General features: G+C 40.4%; 1 protein-coding gene across 5 annotated transcripts in view; it reads left to right on the top strand.

The window, feature by feature from the left end:
- SAMD4A (sterile alpha motif domain containing 4A) overlaps positions 1-19984 on the top strand; it is a 380149-nt gene that overhangs the window by 238345 nt on the left and 121820 nt on the right. For all 5 annotated transcript variants that reach the window (XM_053697599.1, XM_053697600.1, XM_053697602.1 and 2 more), the window contains one exon: positions 18014-18302. In XM_053697599.1, coding sequence (XP_053553574.1) covers positions 18014-18302 — 289 coding nt within the window. The remainder of the gene's footprint in view (positions 1-18013; positions 18303-19984) is intronic.

Here is a 19984-nt window from a genome sequence, read left to right on the forward strand (position 1 = left end):
TGGGACTTCCATAGTGCCGGTATTACAAGCTTTTTTTTTTAGGCCAAAAAGGGAGCGGTACAGCCTAATCCTGCAAGATTCGTAACGCATTCTAAAGTCAGTAGTTTTACACTACAAAGCTGTAGCATAAAACTCATAACTAAAGTGTTAAAAAGTACACTAACACCCATAAACTACCTATTAACCCCTAAACCGAGACCCTCCCGCATCGCAAACACTAAAATAAAATTATTAACCCCTAATCTGCCGCTCCGGACACTATAATAAACATATTTACCCCTAAACCGAGGCCCTCCCGCGTCGCAAACGCTAAAATACAATTATTAACCCATAATCTGCTGCGCCAGACATCGCCGCCATTATAATAAACATATTAACCCCTAAACCGCCGCCCTCCCGCATCGCAAACACTAGTTAAATATTATTAACCCCTACTCTGCCGCCCCTAACATCGCCGCAACCTACATTACAGTTATTAACTCCTAATCTTCTGCCCCAACGTCGCTGCCACTATACTAAATTTATTAACCCCTAAACCTAAGTCTAACCCTTATACCCCCTAACTTAAATATAATTAAAATAAATCTAAATAAAACCTACTATTAATAACTAAGTAATTCCTATTTAAAACTAAATACTTACCTGTAAAACAAACCCTAAGCTAGCTCCAATAAAACTAATAGTTACATTGTAGCTAGCTTAGGTTTTTTTTTATTTTACAAGCAAGTTTGTATTTATTTTAACTAGGTAGAATAGTTACTAAATAGTTTTTAACCTAGCTTAAATAAATACAAATTTACCTGTAAAATAAAACCTAACCTGAGTTACACTAACACCTAACCTTACACTACAATTAAATAAATTACCTAAATTAAATACAATTAACTAAATTAAATACAATTAACTAAATTAAATACAAATACCTAAATTACAAACACAAACACTAAATTACACAAAATAAAAAACAAATTACAAGATATTTAAACTAACTACACCTAATCTGATAGCCTTATCAAAATTAAAAAAAAGCCCCCCAAAATAAAAATAAAAAACCCTAGCCTAAACTAAACTACCAATAGCCCTTAAAAGGGCCTTTTGCGGGGCATTGCCCCAAAGAAATCAGCTCTTTTACCTGTAAAAAAAAATACAAACAACCCCCCAACAGTAAAACCAACCACCCACACAACTAACCCCCCAAATAAAACCCTAACTAAAAAAAACTAAGCTCCCCATTGCCCTGAAAAGGGCATTTGGATGGGCATTGCCCTTAAAAGGGCATTTAGCTCTATTGCTGCCCCAAACCCTAATCTAAAACTAAAAATCACCCAATAAACCCTTAAAAAAACCTAACACTAACCCCCAAAGATCCATTTACAGTTTTGAAGACCCGACATCCATCGTCAACGAAGCGGCAAGAAGTCCTCAACAAAGCCGGGAGAAGTCTTCATCCAAGCCGGGAGAAGTGGTCCTCCAGACGGGCAGAAGTCTTCATCCAGACGGCATCTTCTATCTTCATCCATCCGGCGAGGAGCAGCTCCATCTTCAAGACATCCGGCGCGGAGCATACTCTTCTTCCGACGACTCCCGACGAATTGAGGTTCCTTTAAGTGACGTCATCCAAGATGGTGTCCCTTAGATTCCGATTGGCTGATAGAATTCTATCAGCCAATCGGAATTAAGGTTGAAAAAATCCTATTGGCGGATGCAATCAACAGCCAATAGAATGCAAGCTCAATCCTATTGGCTGATTGCATCAGCCAAAAGGATTTTTTCAACCTTAATTCCGATTGGCTGATAGAATTCTATCAGCCTATTGGAATCTAAGGGACGCCATCTTGGATGACGTCACTTAAAGGAACCTTCATTCGTCGGGAGTCACCGGAAGAAGAGGATGCTCCGCACTGGATGTCTTGAAGATGGAGCCGCGCCGGATGGATGAAGATAGAAGATGCCGTCTGGATGAAGACTTCTGCCCGTCTGGAGGACCGCTTCTCCCGACTTGGATGAAGACTTCTCCCGGCTTCGTTGAGGACTTCTTGCCACTTCGTTGAGGACTTCTCCCGGCTTTGTTGACAATGGATGTCGGGTCTTTAAAACTGTAAGTGGATCTTCGGGGGTTAGTGTATTTTTTTAAGGGTTTATTGGGTGGGTTTTAGTTTTAGATTAGGGTTTGGGCAGCAATAAAGCTAAATGCCCTTTTAAGGGCAATGCCCATCCAAATGCCCTTTTCAGGGCAATGGGTAGCTTAGGTTTTTTTAGTTAGGGTCCCCAAGGCAGAACATAGTGCGATCTGCGATCTTATCGCAGAAACTGGAGCCTGCCTGCAGAAAAAGAATGGCCAGGTCCGTTAAGCATAGAATTTTTTTTTAAAAGGATTTTTTTTTTTGGCCAGTGCAGTGCTTTTAAATTGACAAACGGCACATTTTTACTGCAGTACTTTGCAATTATTGGCTAATGGCTGCTCTGCTCCTGAAACTGATACATTTTAGATACAATATACTTTTACCCGCCAGAACTCTGTGACTGTCTGCGACTGCGAGGTAAGTGTACTAGCTTTTCTATTACTGCAGCTGTTTGAAACTCTGTTCCCTGTTATCATGTAGGTGCTTGGTGTTGACTTGAGCAGTGAGTGCACTAATTCTGTATTATTATTTGATTAGTGCTGTTGATTAAATCGTGTTTTTACTGAGTGGGCACTGGGGCAGGAAGGCACGTAGTTAATTATTTGTTAAGAGGCTCACAGTCTGCAGTACCATCTTGCAACTGAAGCCATTTTTAGGGCTGCCGGTTAGGAGGGATCTGTCGGGGGAAATGGATTCAGGGGGCCCCAGCATCCTCAGACCAGAGGAATCCCCCTCCGGACTTGTGAGCACAGCCAAAAGACAGGACAGGCTCCTAAACTTCCCAACAAATAAAGCAGATGAGGGAACTGAGCATTCTGTGTCCCTCCTACAGTGCCGTAGAGAGGAGGAGAGCAGGGAGTGTTAGAGGATTTGGGGCAGTCTAGGGCAGGCACGCACGTAGTAAATATAATATTATATGTTAAGAGGCTCAGGCTGGGAATGAAAGGGAGGCACTTCTCAGTGTCACATCTCACATGTACTGCGTGCTTTCAAAACAGACTACGGAACGGCAATAACAAATTCTGATTTCTCCAACATAGGTGTGTCCGGTCCACGGCGTCATCCTTACTTGTGGGATATTCTCTTCCCCAACAGGAAATGGCAAAGAGCCCAGCAAAGCTGGTCACATGATCCCTCCTAGGCTCCGCCTACCCCAGTCATTCTCTTTGCCGTTGTACAGGCAACATCTCCACGGAGATGGCTTAGAGTTTTTTAGTGTTTAACTGTAGTTTTTATTATTCAATCAAGAGTTTGTTATTTTGAAATAGTGCTGGTATGTACTATTTACTCAGAAACAGAAAAGAGATGAAGATTTCTGTTTGTATGAGGAAAATGATTTTAGCAACCGTCACTAAAATCCATGGCTGTTCCACACAGGACTGTTGAGAGCAATTAACTTCAGTTGGGGGAACAGTGAGCAGTCTCTTGCTGCTTGAGGTATGACACATTCTAACAAGACGATGTAATGCTGGAAGCTGTCATTTTCCCTATGGGATCCGGTAAGCCATGTTTATTACGATCGTAAATAAGGGCTTCACAAGGGCTTATTAAGACTGTAGACTTTTTCTGGGCTAAATCGATTCATTATTAACACATATTTAGCCTTGAGGAATCATTTTATTTGGGTATTTTGATATAATAATATCGGCAGGCACTGTTTTAGACACCTTATTCTTTAGGGGCTTTCCCAAAGCATAGGCAGAGCCTCATTTTCGCGCCGGTGTTGCGCACTTGTTTTTGAGAGGCATGGCATGCAGTCGCATGTGAGAGGAGCTCTGATACTTAGAAAAGACTTTCTGAAGGCGTCATTTGGTATCGTATTCCCCTTTGGGCTTGGTTGGGTCTCAGCAAAGCAGATACCAGGGACTGTAAAGGGGTTAAAGTTCAAAACGGCTCCGGTTCCGTTATTTTAAGGGTTAAAGCTTCCAAATTTGGTGTGCAATACTTTTAAGGCTTTAAGACACTGTGGTGAAATTTGGTGAATTTTGAACAATTCCTTCATGTTTTTTCGCAATTGCAGTAATAAAGTGTGTTCAGTTTAAAATTTAAAGTGACAGTAACGGTTTTATTTTAAAACGTTTTTTGTACTTTGTTATCAAGTTTATGCCTGTTTAACATGTCTGAACTACCAGATAGACTGTGTTCTGAATGTGGGGAAGCCAGAATTCCTATTCATTTAAATAAATGTGATTTATGTGACAATGACAATGATGCCCAAGATGATTCCTCAAGTGAGGGGAGTAAGCATGGTACTGCATCATTCCCTCCTTCGTCTACACAAGTCTTGCCCACTCAGGAGGCCCCTAGTACATCTAGCGCGCCAATACTCCTTACTATGCAACAATTAACGGCTGTAATGGATAATTCTGTCAAAAACATTTTAGCCAAAATGAACACTTATCAGCGTAAGCGCGACTGCTCTGTTTTAGATACTGAAGAGCATGACGACGCTGATAATAATGTTTCTGAAGGGCCCCTAACCCAGTCTGATGGGGCCAGGGAGGTTTTGTCTGAGGGAGAAATTACTGATTCAGGGAACATTTCTCAACATGCTGAACCTGATGTGATTACATTTAAATTTAAGTTGGAACATCTCCGCATTCTGCTTAAGGAGGTATTATCCACTCTGGATGATTGTGACAAGTTGGTCATCCCAGAGAAACTATGTAAAATGGACAAGTTCCTAGAGGTGCCGGGGCTCCCAGAAGCTTTTCCTATACCCAAGCGGGTGGCGGACATTGTTAATAAAGAATGGGAAAGGCCCGGTATTCCTTTCGTCCCTCCCCCCATATTTAAAAAATTGTTTCCTATGGTCGACCCCAGAAAGGACTTATGGCAGACAGTCCCCAAGGTCGAGGGAGCGGTTTCCACTTTAAACAAACGCACCACTATACCCATAGAGGATAGTTGTGCTTTCAAAGATCCTATGGATAAAAAATTAGAAGGTTTGCTTAAAAAGATGTTTGTTCAGCAGGGTTACCTTCTACAACCAATTTCATGCGTTGTCCCTGTCGCTACAGCCGCATGTTTCTGGTTCGATGAGCTGATAAAGGCGGTCGATAGTGATTCTCCTCCTTATGAGGAGATTATGGACAGAATCAATGCTCTCAAATTGGCTAATTCTTTTACCCTAGACGCCACTTTGCAATTGGCTAGGTTAGCGGCTAAGAATTCTGGGTTTGCTATTGTGGCGCGCAGAGCGCTTTGGTTGAAATCTTGGTCGGCTGATGCGTCTTCCAAGAACAAGCTACTTAACATTCCTTTCAAGGGGAAAACGCTGTTTGGCCCTGACTTGAAAGAGATTATCTCTGATATCACTGGGGGTAAGGGCCACGCCCTTCCTCAGGATCGGCCTTTCAAGGCAAAAAATAAACCTAATTTTCGTCCCTTTCGTAGAAACGGACCAGCCCAAAGTGCTACGTCCTCTAAGCAAGAGGGTAATACTTCTCAAGCCAAGCCAGCTTGGAGACCAATGCAAGGCTGGAACAAGGGAAAGCAGGCCAAGAAACCTGCCACTGCTACCAAGACAGCATGAAATGTTGGCCCCCGATCCGGGACCGGATCTGGTGGGGGGCAGACTCTCTCTCTTCGCTCAGGCTTGGGCAAGAGATGTTCTGGATCCTTGGGCGCTAGAAATAGTCTCCCAAGGTTATCTTCTGGAATTCAAGGGGCTTCCCCCAAGGGGGAGGTTGCACAGGTCTGAGTTGTCTTCAGACCACATAAAAAGACAGGCATTCTTACATTGTGTAGAAGACCTGTTAAAAATGGGAGTGATTCATCCTGTTCCATTAAGAGAACAAGGGATGGGGTTCTACTCCAATCTGTTCATAGTTCCCAAAAAAGAGGGAACGTTCAGACCAATCTTAGATCTCAAGATCTTAAACAAGTTTCTCAGGGTTCCATCGTTCAAGATGGAAACCATTCGAACTATTCTTCCTTCCATCCAGGAAGGTCAATTCATGACCACGGTGGATTTAAAGGATGCGTATCTACATATTCCTATCCACAAGGAACATCATCGGTTCCTAAGGTTCGCATTCCTGGACAAGCATTACCAGTTCGTGGCGCTTCCTTTCGGATTAGCCACTGCTCCAAGGATTTTCACAAAGGTACTAGGGTCCCTTCTAGCTGTGCTAAGACCAAGGGGCATTGCTGTAGTACCTTATTTGGACGACATTCTGATTCAAGCGTCGTCCCTTCCTCAAGCAAAGGCTCACACGGACATAGTCCTGGCCTTTCTCAGATCTCACGGATGGAAAGTGAACGTGGAAAAGAGTTCTCTATCTCCGTCAACAAGGGTTCCCTTCTTGGGAACAATAATAGACTCCTTAGAAATGAGGATATTTCTGACAGAGGCCAGAAAAACAAAGCTTCTAGACTCTTGTCGGATACTTCATTCCGTTCCTCTTCCTTCCATAGCTCAGTGCATGGAAGTGATCGGGTTGATGGTAGCGGCAATGGACATAGTTCCTTTTGCGCGCATTCATCTAAGACCATTACAACTGTGCATGCTCAGTCAGTGGAATGGGGATTATACAGACTTGTCTCCGAAGATACAAGTAAATCAGAGGACCGGAGACTCACTCCGTTGGTGGCTGTCCCTGGACAACCTGTCACAAGGGATGACATTCCGCAGACCAGAGTGGGTCATTGTCACGACCGACGCCAGTCTGATGGGCTGGGGCGCGGTCTGGGGATCCCTGAAAGCTCAGGGTCTTTGGTCTCGGGAAGAATCTCTTCTACCGATAAATATTCTGGAACTGAGAGCGATATTCAATGCTCTCAAGGCTTGGCCTCAGCTAGCGAGGGCCAAGTTCATACGGTTTCAATCAGACAACATGACAACTGTTGCGTACATCAACCATCAGGGGGGAACAAGGAGTTCCCTAGCGATGGAAGAAGTGACCAAAATCATTCTATGGGCGGAGTCTCACTCCTGCCACCTGTCCGCTATCCACATCCCAGGAGTGGAAAATTGGGAAGCGGATTTTCTGAGTCGTCAGACATTGCATCCGGGGGAGTGGGAACTCCATCCGGAAATCTTTGCCCAAGTCACTCAGCTGTGGGGCATTCCAGACATGGATCTGATGGCCTCTCGTCAGAACTTCAAAGTTCCTTGCTACGGGTCCAGATCCAGGGATCCCAAGGCGGCTCTAGTGGATGCACTAGTAGCACCTTGGACCTTCAAACTAGCTTATGTGTTCCCGCCGTTTCCTCTCATCCCCAGGCTGGTAGCCAGGATCAATCAGGAGAGGGCGTCGGTGATCTTGATAGCTCCTGCGTGGCCACGCAGGACTTGGTATGCAGATCTGGTGAATATGTCATCGGCTCCACCTTGGAAGCTACCTTTGAGACGAGACCTTCTTGTTCAGGGTCCGTTCGAACATCCGAACCTGGTTTCACTCCAGCTGACTGCTTGGAGATTGAACGCTTGATCTTATCGAAGCGAGGGTTCTCAGATTCTGTTATCGATACTCTTGTTCAGGCCAGAAAGCCTGTAACTAGAAAGATTTACCACAAAATTTGGAAAAAATATATCTGTTGGTGTGAATCTAAAGGATTCCCTTGGGACAAGGTTAAGATTCCTAAGATTCTATCCTTCCTTCAAGAAGGATTGGAAAAAGGATTATCTGCAAGTTCCCTGAAGGGACAGATTTCTGCCTTGTCTGTGTTACTTCACAAAAAGCTGGCAGCTGTGCCAGATGTTCAAGCCTTTGTTCAGGCTCTGGTTAGAATTAAGCCTGTTTACAAACCTTTGACTCCTCCTTGGAGTCTCAATTTAGTTCTTTCAGTTCTTCAGGGGGTTCCGTTTGAACCCTTACATTCCGTTGATATTAAGTTATTATCTTGGAAAGTTTTGTTTTTAGTTGCAATTTCTTCTGCTAGAAGAGTTTCAGAATTATCTGCTCTGCAGTGTTCTCCTCCTTATCTGGTGTTCCATGCAGATAAGGTGGTTTTACGTACTAAACCTGGTTTTCTTCCAAAAGTTGTTTCTAACAAAAACATTAACCAGGAGATTATCGTACCTTCTCTGTGTCCGAAACCAGTTTCAAAGAAGGAACGTTTGTTGCACAATTTGGATGTTGTTCGCGCTCTAAAATTCTATTTAGAAGCTACAAAGGATTTTAGACAAACATCTTCCTTGTTTGTTGTTTATTCCGGTAAAAGGAGAGGTCAAAAAGCAACTTCTACCTCTCTCTCTTTTTGGATTAAAAGCATCATCAGATTGGCTTACGAGACTGCCGGACGGCAGCCTCCCGAAAGAATCACAGCTCATTCCACTAGGGCTGTGGCTTCCACATGGGCCTTCAAGAACGAGGCTTCTGTTGATCAGATATGTAGGGCAGCGACTTGGTCTTCACTGCACACTTTTACCAAATTTTACAAGTTTGATACTTTTGCTTCTTCTGAGGCTATTTTTGGGAGAAAGGTTTTGCAAACCGTGGTGCCTTCCATTTAGGTGACCTGATTTGTTCCCTCCCTTCATCCGTGTCCTAAAGCTTTGGTATTGGTTCCCACAAGTAAGGATGACGCCGTGGACCGGACACACCTATGTTGGAGAAAACAGAATTTATGTTTAACTGATAAATTACTTTCTCCAACGGTGTGTCCGGTCCACGGCCCGCCCTGGTTTTTTTAATCAGGTCTGATAATTTATTTTCTTTAACTACAGTCACCACGGTACCATATGGTTTCTCCTATGCAAATATTCCTCCTTAACGTCGGTCGAATGACTGGGGTAGGCGGAGCCTAGGAGGGATCATGTGACCAGCTTTGCTGGGCTCTTTGCCATTTCCTGTTGGGGAAGAGAATATCCCACAAGTAAGGATGACGCCGTGGACCGGACACACCGTTGGAGAAAGTAATTTATCAGGTAAACATAAATTCTGTTTTTCAAGAATGTCATTTTGTAATATTGCCGTTCCGAAGTCTGTTTTGAAAGCACGCAGTACATGTGAGATGTGACACTGAGAAGTGCCTCCCTTTCATTCCCAGCCTGAGCCTCTTAACATATAATATTATATTTACTACGTGCGTGCCTGCCCTAGACTGCCCCAAATCCTCTAACACTCCCTGCTCTCCTCCTCTCTACGGCACTGTAGGAGGGACACAGAGTGCTCAGTTCCCTCATCTGCTTTATTTGATGGGAAGTTTAGGAGCCTGTCCTGTCTTTTGGCTGTGCTCACAAGTCCGGAGGGGGATCCCTCTGGTCTGAGGATGCTGGGGCCCCCTGAATCCATTTCCCCCGACAGATCCCCCCATAACCGGCAGCCCTAAAAATGGCTTCAGTTGCAAGATGGTACTGCAGGCTATGGGCAAGGTGCTAAGGTACAAGACACTGTTTGCTAAGCTCCCTAAACTGCTCCGTTGGCCCTTGGCATACTTGTTACATTTGTAGCTTTAGATAACGTAGACTATTCCCTGACTCTATTACTGCTTTAGTCTAGTTTAATTAGTGGGTTCAGCGAGTCTATGGATTTGTTTATAAGTGTGCCTGGCTGGTGTCTGTGGAGCTCTAGATTCCTTGATATGCTGTGAGGTGCAGAAGGGAATAATATGCTGAACAGCAGAGGGCGTTCAGGTGATTAGGACTTCAGCAGCTCCTAACGCGTGTTGTGTTAGCTGGAGGAGTTGAGGTTGTCAGGATTGTTAAACCAAGAGACAGCCAGCATCGAGCAGGGGCGTTTGTCAGGAAACTGGTGTTTGCACATTCATTGACCGTAAATACATATAACAGGTGCTTTCTTGGGTCCCTTTAAATATTTAGGATACTTTACCTGGGGTTTTCCCTCCAGAAAGTGTAAACAACAACTGGATCAATGGTCTCAATGTTTTTTTTTTGTTTTATTTTTTTTTTGGGAGGGGGGCATTTAAGTGTTTATAAAATGTGACAACAATGGTTTTATTTATTGCATTTGTACACTTTCACATTCATCTGAAGGCTCTGATATGGTCACACAGTAATCATAATAAAATCAATATGGTGGGTTATATGTGAAGTGAAAGTATGTTTATATAATATATTGTCGGGGGTATGCATAAAAAGACCAGGGTGATATGATATGCAGGGGGGGGGGGTTATGCATGAAGAGACCATGGTGATATGATATGCAGGGGGGGGTATGTATGAAGAGACCATGGTGATATTAATATGAGGGGGGGGGTTATACATGAAGAGACCATGGTGACATGATATGCAGGGGGGGGGGGTATGTATGAAGAGACCATGGTGATATTGATATGCAGGGGGGGGGGTGTATATATATATATATATATATATATATATACACACACACACATACACATACACACACACACACACACAATTTAAAACTGAATTTTATTGAAAAATGACCTGCAGAAAATTTTTTACTACAAAAAAATCTCATTGCAGAAAGTGAAAAAAAGTTCTGCTTCTGGGGTTAGGGTTTTATTTGGGGGGTTGGTTGTGTGGGTGGTGGGTTTTACTGTTGGGGGGTTGTTGGTATTTTTTTTACAGGTAAAAGAGCTGATTTCTTTGGGGCAATGCCCGGCAAAAGGCCATTTTAAAGGCTATTGGAAGTTTAGTTTAGGCTAGGGTTTTTTTTATTTTGGGGGGGCTTTTTTATTTTGATAGGGCTATTAGATTAGGTGTAATTAGTTTAAATATCTTGTAATTATTTTTTTATTTTGTGTAATTTAGTGGGGTTTTTTTTGTAATTTATTTAATTGTAGTGTAAGGTTAGGTGTTAGTGTAACTCAGGTTAGGTTTTATTTTACAGGTAAATTTTTATTTATTTTAGCTAGGTAGTTAGTAAATAGTTAATAACTGTTTAGTAACTATTCTACCTAGTTAAAATAAATACAAACTTGCCTGTAAAATAAAAGTAAAACCTAAGCTAGATACAATGTAACTATTAGTTATATTGTAGCTAGCTTAGGGTTTATTTTACAGGTAAGTATTTAATTTTAAATAGGAATTATTTAGTTATTAATAGTAGGTTTTAGATTTATTTCAATTATATTTAAGTTAGGGGGTGTTAGGATTAGGGTTAGACTTAGGTTTAGGGGTTAATAAATGTAGTTATAGTGGCGGCAATGTTGGGGCAGCAGATTAGGGGTTAATAAATGTAGGTAGGTGACGACGATGTTAGGGGCAGCAGATTATGGGTTAATAAATGTAGGTAGGTTGTGGCGACATTGGGGGCGGGAGATTAGGGGTTAATAAATATAATGTAGGTGTCTGCGATGTTGGGGGCAGCAGATTAGGGGTTAATGAGTATAATGTAGGTGGCGGTGATGTGAGGGGCGGCAGATTAGCGGTTAATAAGTGTAAGATTAGGGGTGTTTATGTTAGGGTGTTAGGTGTAAACATAAATTTTGTTTCCCCATAGGAATCAATGGGGCTGCGTTACGGAGCTTTACGCTGCTTTTTTGCAGGTGTTAGCCTTTTTTTCAGCCAGCTCTCCCCATTGATGTCTATGGGGAAATCGTGCACGAGCACGTACAACCAGCTCACCGCTGACTTAAGCAACACTGGTATTGGAGTGCGGTATGGAGCTCAATTTTGCTCTACGCTCACTTCTTGCCTTTTAACGCCGGGTTTATGAAAACCTGTAATACCAGCACTGTAGGAAAGTGAGCGGTGACAATAACGTGCAAGTTAGCACCGCACCCCTCTTACCGCAAAACTCGTAATCTAGCCGTATGTTTATTTAAAATTTTGGATTTTAAGATTTTAATTTGCTCCTGAGGGTTTTTTTTTCCTATTCAAGATACTATCTGTGTTATGTTTTAAAGAATGTTTTATCCTGATTCCCTTTTGGGACTGTACTACTATTTCTATGGAAATTGGTACTTATTTTTAGGATTCTTTAGAGTTTGAATATTACCTTAGTAGAGCATATTCATTTACTGTTTATATTTTTAGCTCAGCCTTTTTCTGTGGCTGACATTGATGTTTTTTCAACCTTTTTTTGTTGTTGAACAGTTAGCATAAGCAGTTTCAGATTCTCAAGTATATAACTCTCTTTATTTACTTATGATATATTCATTTTATTGTGTTTACTATATCTATTATTATGATTTCAAATATATTTTATTATCTCTAGCTTGTTAGGATAATAATCTGTTTGATTTCTATTATCTCTACTATTTCTGGAGGTTTAGAGTCTTTTTTCTGCTCTACTTTTAGTCCGGTGATGTAGATCAGTTGGTGAATGTCCTGACTACAAATGCTTGTTCTAGATCCAAGGGTCTTAGATTCATATCCTTGCAGGGTTAATGCAGCCATTTGTCCTTTTTGAGGTCAATTTATTGTGTACCATTTATTTGGGTAATAATAACTGTTTTTTTCAGCTGCTAATTTGGTTAACTCAGAGTGCAAGCACTGAAAAAGCGTTTTTTGTATCCTTCTGGGAGAAAACGCTATATAATTACTTGTTATTCGACTGCATGAAGGTACGGTTCTCAAACCAGTTCTTCTGGTAGGGGGCAGATTAAATTGTTTTTGGATGTTTTCAGTCCAAAATCTTTATTATTCTTAGGGTCTGAATAGATTTTTAAAATGAGACCTTCTATGAGAAGATTATTTCTTTCTCAGTAAACTCTGTGAATTGTTTTATACCAGTTCTTTAGCAGGAACAGGGATTGGGTTTCTATTCAGTTCTATTCTTTGTCCCAAAGAAGAAAGGTTTATTCAGTCCAATCTTGGATCGTAAGACTTTATATTGTTTTGTTTTCAAGTTGGCGACTATAAGGACTATTATACCTTTTGTTCAGCATTTTATGTCCACTCAATTTTACAGAACGTTTATCCTCATATTTTTTATTTAATTCATACCACTTTTGGTTGCGGCTGGTGACTTTTGAATATGGGGGAGCACTAGCCCCGCCCCTCAGATGGCTCCGCCCATTTTAATGTGTGTGTGTGTATATATATATATATATATATATCGCAAAAAGGAAGGCACTCGCCGGGTTTAATAAGGATAACGTTTTATTCCTTATGAAGTAACGTTTCGGAGTTTTACCTCCGTTTTCAAACTGACAACCAGTTTGAAAACGGAGGTAAAACTCCGAAACGTTACTTCATAAGGAATAAAACTTTATCCTTATTAAACCCGGCGAGTGCCTTCCTTTTTGCGATATGTTAGATCTGTGAATTATGCAGGATCTCTTTGATGTGCACCCCGGTGGTTCAAAGGTTACCGTGAGTACTAGGCCATGCTATATAAAAAAAAAAAGTGTGTGTGTATATATATATATATATATATATATATATATGACTGTGCTGTATACACACACACACATATATATACACATATATATATATATATATATATAACTGTGCTGTATACACACATATTATATATATATATATATAGCTGACTGTGCCACACAAAAAATATTTAGGTTTATCTGCCTCTTTAATGAGTGGAACAAATAACCTGGTCTGTTATATATCAACACAAATGCTGTTAACAGGCCACCATCCACCATCAGCCTCAAAATAACACCAAAGAACACAAATATCAAGTAAACTGCATGACTATTTGCTATTATGAATTACAAACTTAGGGCAAAGGGTGGGTGGGGGGGGGGTGTTGTAAAGTGGACCTAAATATGGGGAATTCTTTTTTATCATTTCCATACAGAGAATATGAGGTAATTCACTCAACTCAAGTTTCTAGGGATACTATTACTTATTACTTAGGATAATTTAATCAGACAGCAGCAGTTTTTTTTTAATTTTTTTAGATGTGTTTTCTGCAGTATCTGTCAGGGTAACCTGCTCTGTAGGTTGTGCTATTGATTAACAGCATATGCATAACCATTTGTCCTCTAAATCCCCTTTTTTATTTATTGTTATGATTATTAATAATTATCATCATAATAATAGTAATATTGATAATTATTACATCATATACTTTTCACTTGATAAAGAGCTGTGACAGGTAAAGAGAGATACTGACTGTATTTGGGATCATACTGTACAGATAAAGCAATGAAACCTGCTGAATGACCTGCAGCATAATAGCCTCATTTCTGACCTGTACTGTGAAATTTTCTCCCTCAGCTAATTATGCCACTGAGCTTTGTCAGCAGCCTCACACCTGATACACAGGTTCAGGGAAGTTAAGACAGGGTCAGTGCTTCACTGGTGAATCTATAGATTACAGCTGGCAGTTGATGCAGTAACTAAATATTGAGCGCCACATTTTATTAACCCGTCCCTAAGGCCAATAAATTACTGCTGAGCGTGACAACATACACTCAGGCTCAGCAGCTTTAACTCATGCAGCAAATTAGCAAGAATCATTTACCGTTGTGTAAAATGTTCCAATTATGTGAACTTGCCCAATGGTTTGGCAAGCAATTAGGGCCAACATGAGACCATAACTGTATTGAACATAAATTGGGCGATATTCCTTGATGCTATCATGCTTGTGAGGTTGTCGTGGTGTGAATATAGGATTGTGTAAATTCACTGACCTTCGTCACGGTCCGTCTCACCTCTCTCTTTTCCAGCATTTTGTCAGTCAGTGGGAGCTACACTGTAACACATGCGGTCTCAGTGACTCACTCTAGCTGGCAGTCCATTCCGGCTCCGCCTCCTCGCTGCCTCTCTGCCCTCAAGACAATTCTCCTCCTCCCACACGCACAGCTCTTAGTATGCGAGTGTCACGTGACAGCTGGCTCTCGCACACTAAGAGCTGTGTGGTTAGGAGACCTATGGGCTGGCCTGTAGGTGGCACTGCAGTCAATGCAGTTTTAAAGTGGAAAGGGCTTTTGCCTATACTTCTATCTATCGCACTGCACAGCATGTGCGATAGATAGAAGTATTAGGCAAAAGACCATTGCACTTTAAAATTGCATTGACTGCAAATAAATAAATAATTAAGAACAGCAATTTTAAATGTGGAACCTGGAGGATGTTTTAATTTAAATAAGCAAAAAAGGTTAGTTTTTTTTGTTCATCAGGGGTCAGGGGGTTCATCAGGTGTTCACGTGCTCAAGTGCTCCTATAGAGGAGCCTCCACTGGTCTAGCAACAGCTTTATGGATCTTTTCAAAGATTCTGGATGCCCTTCTTTCTGTAATAAGACAGTAGGGTATTGTGGTGTTTTCCTTATTTGGATGGTATCTTAGTATTGGCTTAATCTTTTTTTTTTATTAGAATCTCTCAAATCAACTAATTTTGTTTCTTCAAGACATGGTTAGATGATTTATTTTACCTAAGAGTTTTGTGATTCCTCAGACAAGGGTCACTTCTTTTTTGGTTTCTAAATGGATTCTATGCTCATGACCTACTCTTTATCGGTCAAAAGTCAATTGTATTGGTGTTAGCCTGTCTAACTTAAAGTCTAGAACATTTCTTTTAGTTGCTATGTTCATGGAAATTTTAGGTCTCATAACTGCAGCTTCGGACGTGGTCCCCTTTGCTCTTTTTTCATCTGAGACCTCTTTTGCTTTGCATTCTGATTCAATGGTGCAGGGATTGTTTTCAGATATCACAGTTGATATTCTTAAATCCCAACACTTAACTCTCTCTGATTTGGTGATTAGACTATTATCGTTTTATTCAGGGGGCCTCCTTTTGTTTGTCCTTTCTGGACTGTATTCTTAATGGATGCAAGTCTTACAGGTTGGGGAGCTGTCTGAGGGTCTCTGACAGCACAAGGGGTTTGGCAACTTCAAGAGGCGAGGTTTCCAATCGATATTTTAGAACTCTGTGCCATTTTCAGAGCTCTTTCAGACTTGGCCTCTTTTGGGAGAGAACTTTTGATTTTTTTGCTTTGACAGACAATATCACAACTGTGGCATATGTCAATCATTGAATAGGGACTCGCAGTCCCTTAGCAATTAAGAAGTATCTTGAATACGTTCTTAGATGGAATTCATCTCCTGTCTAATTTCTACGACTTATATCTCAGGTTTAGACATTGGGAGATGGATTATCTCAGCCGTCAGTCTTTACATCCGGTAGAGTCTCTATACAGATGTGTTTTCTTAATTCCTCAAGTACCTTTTCAGGTCCAGGGATCCTCAGGTGGAAATGGTGGATGTATTAGCAGTGTCTTGGATTTGCAATCTGGCTACATACTTTCGCCTCTGTTTTTTTTCTTCCAAGGGTGATTTTCAAGATCATATTGGAACAGTCTCATGTGTTTCTGATGGCATCAGCATGGCTTCTCAGGTTTGGTATGTGGATCTTTTCCGGATGTCCAGTTGCAATCCTTGGCCGCTTTTTCTTTGGCCAGCCCTCTTGTTTCAGGGGCCATTTTTCCATCAGGATCTCAAATTACTAATTTGAAGGTATGGAAATTGATTAGTGTTTAGTCATAGAGGTTTATCTGACTCAGTTTTTATCACTATGTTGCAGGCTTATAAGTCTGTCTCTTGGAACATGTATTATCAGGTTTTGAAAACCTATATTTTATGGTGTTCTTCTCATAAATTCTCTTGGCATTCTTTAACAATTCCTAGGGTTTTTCAGTTTCTTCAGGATGGTTTGGATAAGTTTGTCTGCAAATTTTTTGAAGGGACAAAAATCTGTTTTATTTCCTAGAAAGATTGGTTAAACTTCCTGATATTCTCTGTTTTGTTCAGGCTTCTTATTTTGTATCAAGCCTGTTCATTTATTAATTCTCCTTTTTGGAGTCCTAATTTGGTTCAAGGATTTTGCAGGCTCTTTCTTTTGAGCCTATATTTTCTTTAAAGATTATCTACTTTCTTGGAAAGTATTGTTTCTTTTGGCTATCTCTTCTGTGTCTCCTCATCTGATTTTTTTCATCTAGATAAGTTGTTTTGTGGACTTCTTATTTTCCTAAGGTTGTGCATTTGAACAACATTAGTAGAGAAATTGTTGTTCCTTCCTTGTTTTCTAATCCTAAATAATTCTTTGAGAGTTCTTTACATCCTTTGGATGTGGTAAGAGCTTTGTAATTCTTTATCAAGGTTATTAGGATTTCAGAAGACTTCTAGTCTATTTGTTGTTTTTCTGTTTTCAGAAAAGGTTAGAAAGCCTCTGCCATTTCTTTGACATCCTCGTTAAAACTTTTGATTTTTAAGGCTTATTTAGAGGCTGGGTATGTTTCGCCTCAGAGATTTACAGCTCATTCTGCTAAATTCAGTCGCTATTTCTTGGGCTTTTTCAGATTGACACTTCGGATGATCAAATTTGCGAAGCAGTATTTTGGTCTTCTTTGCATACTTTTAATGTTTTTACCATTTGAATGTATTTTGCTTCTTCTGAAGAAGTCTTTGGTAAAGAAAAGTTATTCAGGCAGCTTTTTCAGTTTGATTCTAATGCTTTTTATTTAAGTTTTTTCAAAGAAAACTTAATTATTGTGTGGATTTAATTTCTCAGTGGAAATAGCTGTTGTTATTTTATTTCTTCCTCTCTAGTGACTCTTCTGTGGACTTCCACATCTTGGGTATTTCTATCCCATACGTCACTAGCTCATGGATTCTTGCCAATTACATAAAAGAAAACATAATTTATGTAAGAACTTACCTGATAAATTAATTTCTTTCATATTGGCAAGAGTCCATGAGGCCCACCCTTTTTATGGTAGTTATGTTTTTTTGTATAAAAGCACAATTATTTTTCCGGTTCCTCTTTTTATATGCTTTTTTACTCCTTTTGTTATCACCTCACTACTTGGCTATTCGTTAAACTGAGTTGTGGGTGTGGTGGGAGGTGTATTTATAGGCATTTTGAGGTTTGGGAAACTTTGCCCCCTCCTGGTAGGAATGTATATCCCATACGTCACTAGCTCATCGACTCTTGCCAATGAAAGAAATTAATTTATCAGGTAAGTTCTTACATAAATTATATTTTTTGTAAAAAAATAAAAAAGACTAAGTTATGCTGTGAAGTATTAAAAGATTGTTTGTGATCAATAGGACATCTTGGAAGGAGGAAATCTGCGGGTCCCATTACAAGAGTTGCACCAAATGATCCTCACCCCAATTAAAGCTTACTTGTCACAAAACTGCAGTGCAGAAGAGCATAACCGGGAGCTAGACTCTTCGGCCTCCTTAATGAGCAGTGAGGGTCAAGGATCAGAGAATAAGGACTCTGCATCTGGAGGACTGCACCAGCACCATTTGGGCAACTGTGAGAATGAGACCACAGGTGCTCCGTTACCTGAAGGAGATCTTCCAGGACAGTTTACAAGAGTTATGGGTAAAGGTGAGTATCCGCTAAGTAAAACTCTTGTTATCTACTGGATGTCTCTACATAGGTTGGATAAAGTTGTTAAATAATGTGCAAAATAGGTCATTTTCTTTCCGAGGAATATTTTCCACTCTTTCTAAATGATCCTATATGAAATCAATTGGCTGTGGTTATTGTGTGATTTCAAAGTAGATCTTAGGAAGCTTATTTCATAAAGAATCACAGACTGCATCGATGTAGACAGAGCTAACATGTTTGCTTTTGCCAGATCTTATGTTTCAGCTTTGCCTTTATTGAGATGTAATAGCCCTACAGCAAAAATGTGATCATCAACTACTTGACTCCCAACTTAGGACATGAAAATATAGAGGATCATTTATACCTTTTTGTTTCTGTGTTCCATCTAAAACAGATCATTTCAATATATTTTATTATAAAAAAAATTAAATGGATGATTCTGTGGTGAATAAATCTTTTTTTTCTTTCTTTTTTTTGGGGGAATTTTGTATTTCTCCACCAATAGAGCAGTGTGATTCGTCTAGATCTGTCAGTGAGAATTAAAAGACTAATATTAGATGTGCACACATACATTTCATAGTTCTTTACTTATAAAATGAAACTATTTTTACAAAACCTTTTTCATGTTAAAAAGAAATCTGCTCTTTCTTACAAAATGATTTAAAGCAGTCAGGATCAGCTGCCAACCAAGAGCCCCAACAACTTAAAGGGACATTAAACACTGCATAAATTCTAGATAGAATGATGCATTCAAGGAAAAGATTAGTCTGATAATAACATGTAGATGTATTTTTTAAAGTTTCCTTAGCTGTTTAAATATTGACAAAATAAGTTGTAGTGCCTATAAAACAATGGGATCTACCATGTTGTAACGTAGGTTACCTACCCTGCTGTGGCCAATTCGAGACAGTTATAAATAGGTCACTAGACTGTTTAGCTAATGGCTATGTGGAATATAACAGTGTTCTGCACTTCCATTTTCTTCATAAATGGAAAGAGTCCACAGCTGCATTCATTACTTTTAGGAATTTAGAATCTGGCCACCAGGAGGAGGCAAAGACACCCCAGCCAAAGGCTTAAATACTTCTCCCACTTCCCTCATCCCCCAGGAGGTTGGCAGAGAAGTGTCAGAAGTTTTCGATAGTCTCTTATGGATTATAGTACTCTTCGGCATGGGACTGGAGTTTTAAGTAGTCCTGTCAGCCTCTCAGTGAGAGCATGGGCGAAAGTTAGAGTCCGGAGATACAGGGAGAGTCTTTCTGCGAAACCATCCCGACTCATATTAACAGCTCCACAAGCAATCAGCGTTGACGAGTTTCACTGCCTGCTTTTTTCTCTCAAGTCCATGGCAGAGGCAACACTACTATCTGTCACACTTGAAGGGCCGTGTTCCTGTTCCACGGCGTAGATTCTGGTAAGATCGTTTCATTTTGCTTTCATCATGTATGTATTGTAAATTCAACTGTTTATTGGAGAGGGTCTACAACCTTTCGGGGATAACTTTAACATAGGGTCTCTGTGAGGCTCCTTTTTGTATGTAGGAATCGAGGGTTAATATCTTCTGAGGGGGATTATTGAACAAGGGGGTTTATAATCATGTTTGTTATGTGATTCTGTCTGCTACTGAGTAGTGTTGCTTCGGCTCATGCTATTTTGGAACATAACGGCCTATGTCTAGT

Source organism: Bombina bombina, chromosome 1 (genome assembly GCF_027579735.1).
Source record: "Bombina bombina isolate aBomBom1 chromosome 1, aBomBom1.pri, whole genome shotgun sequence".
Lineage (NCBI taxonomy): Eukaryota > Metazoa > Chordata > Amphibia > Anura > Bombinatoridae > Bombina > Bombina bombina.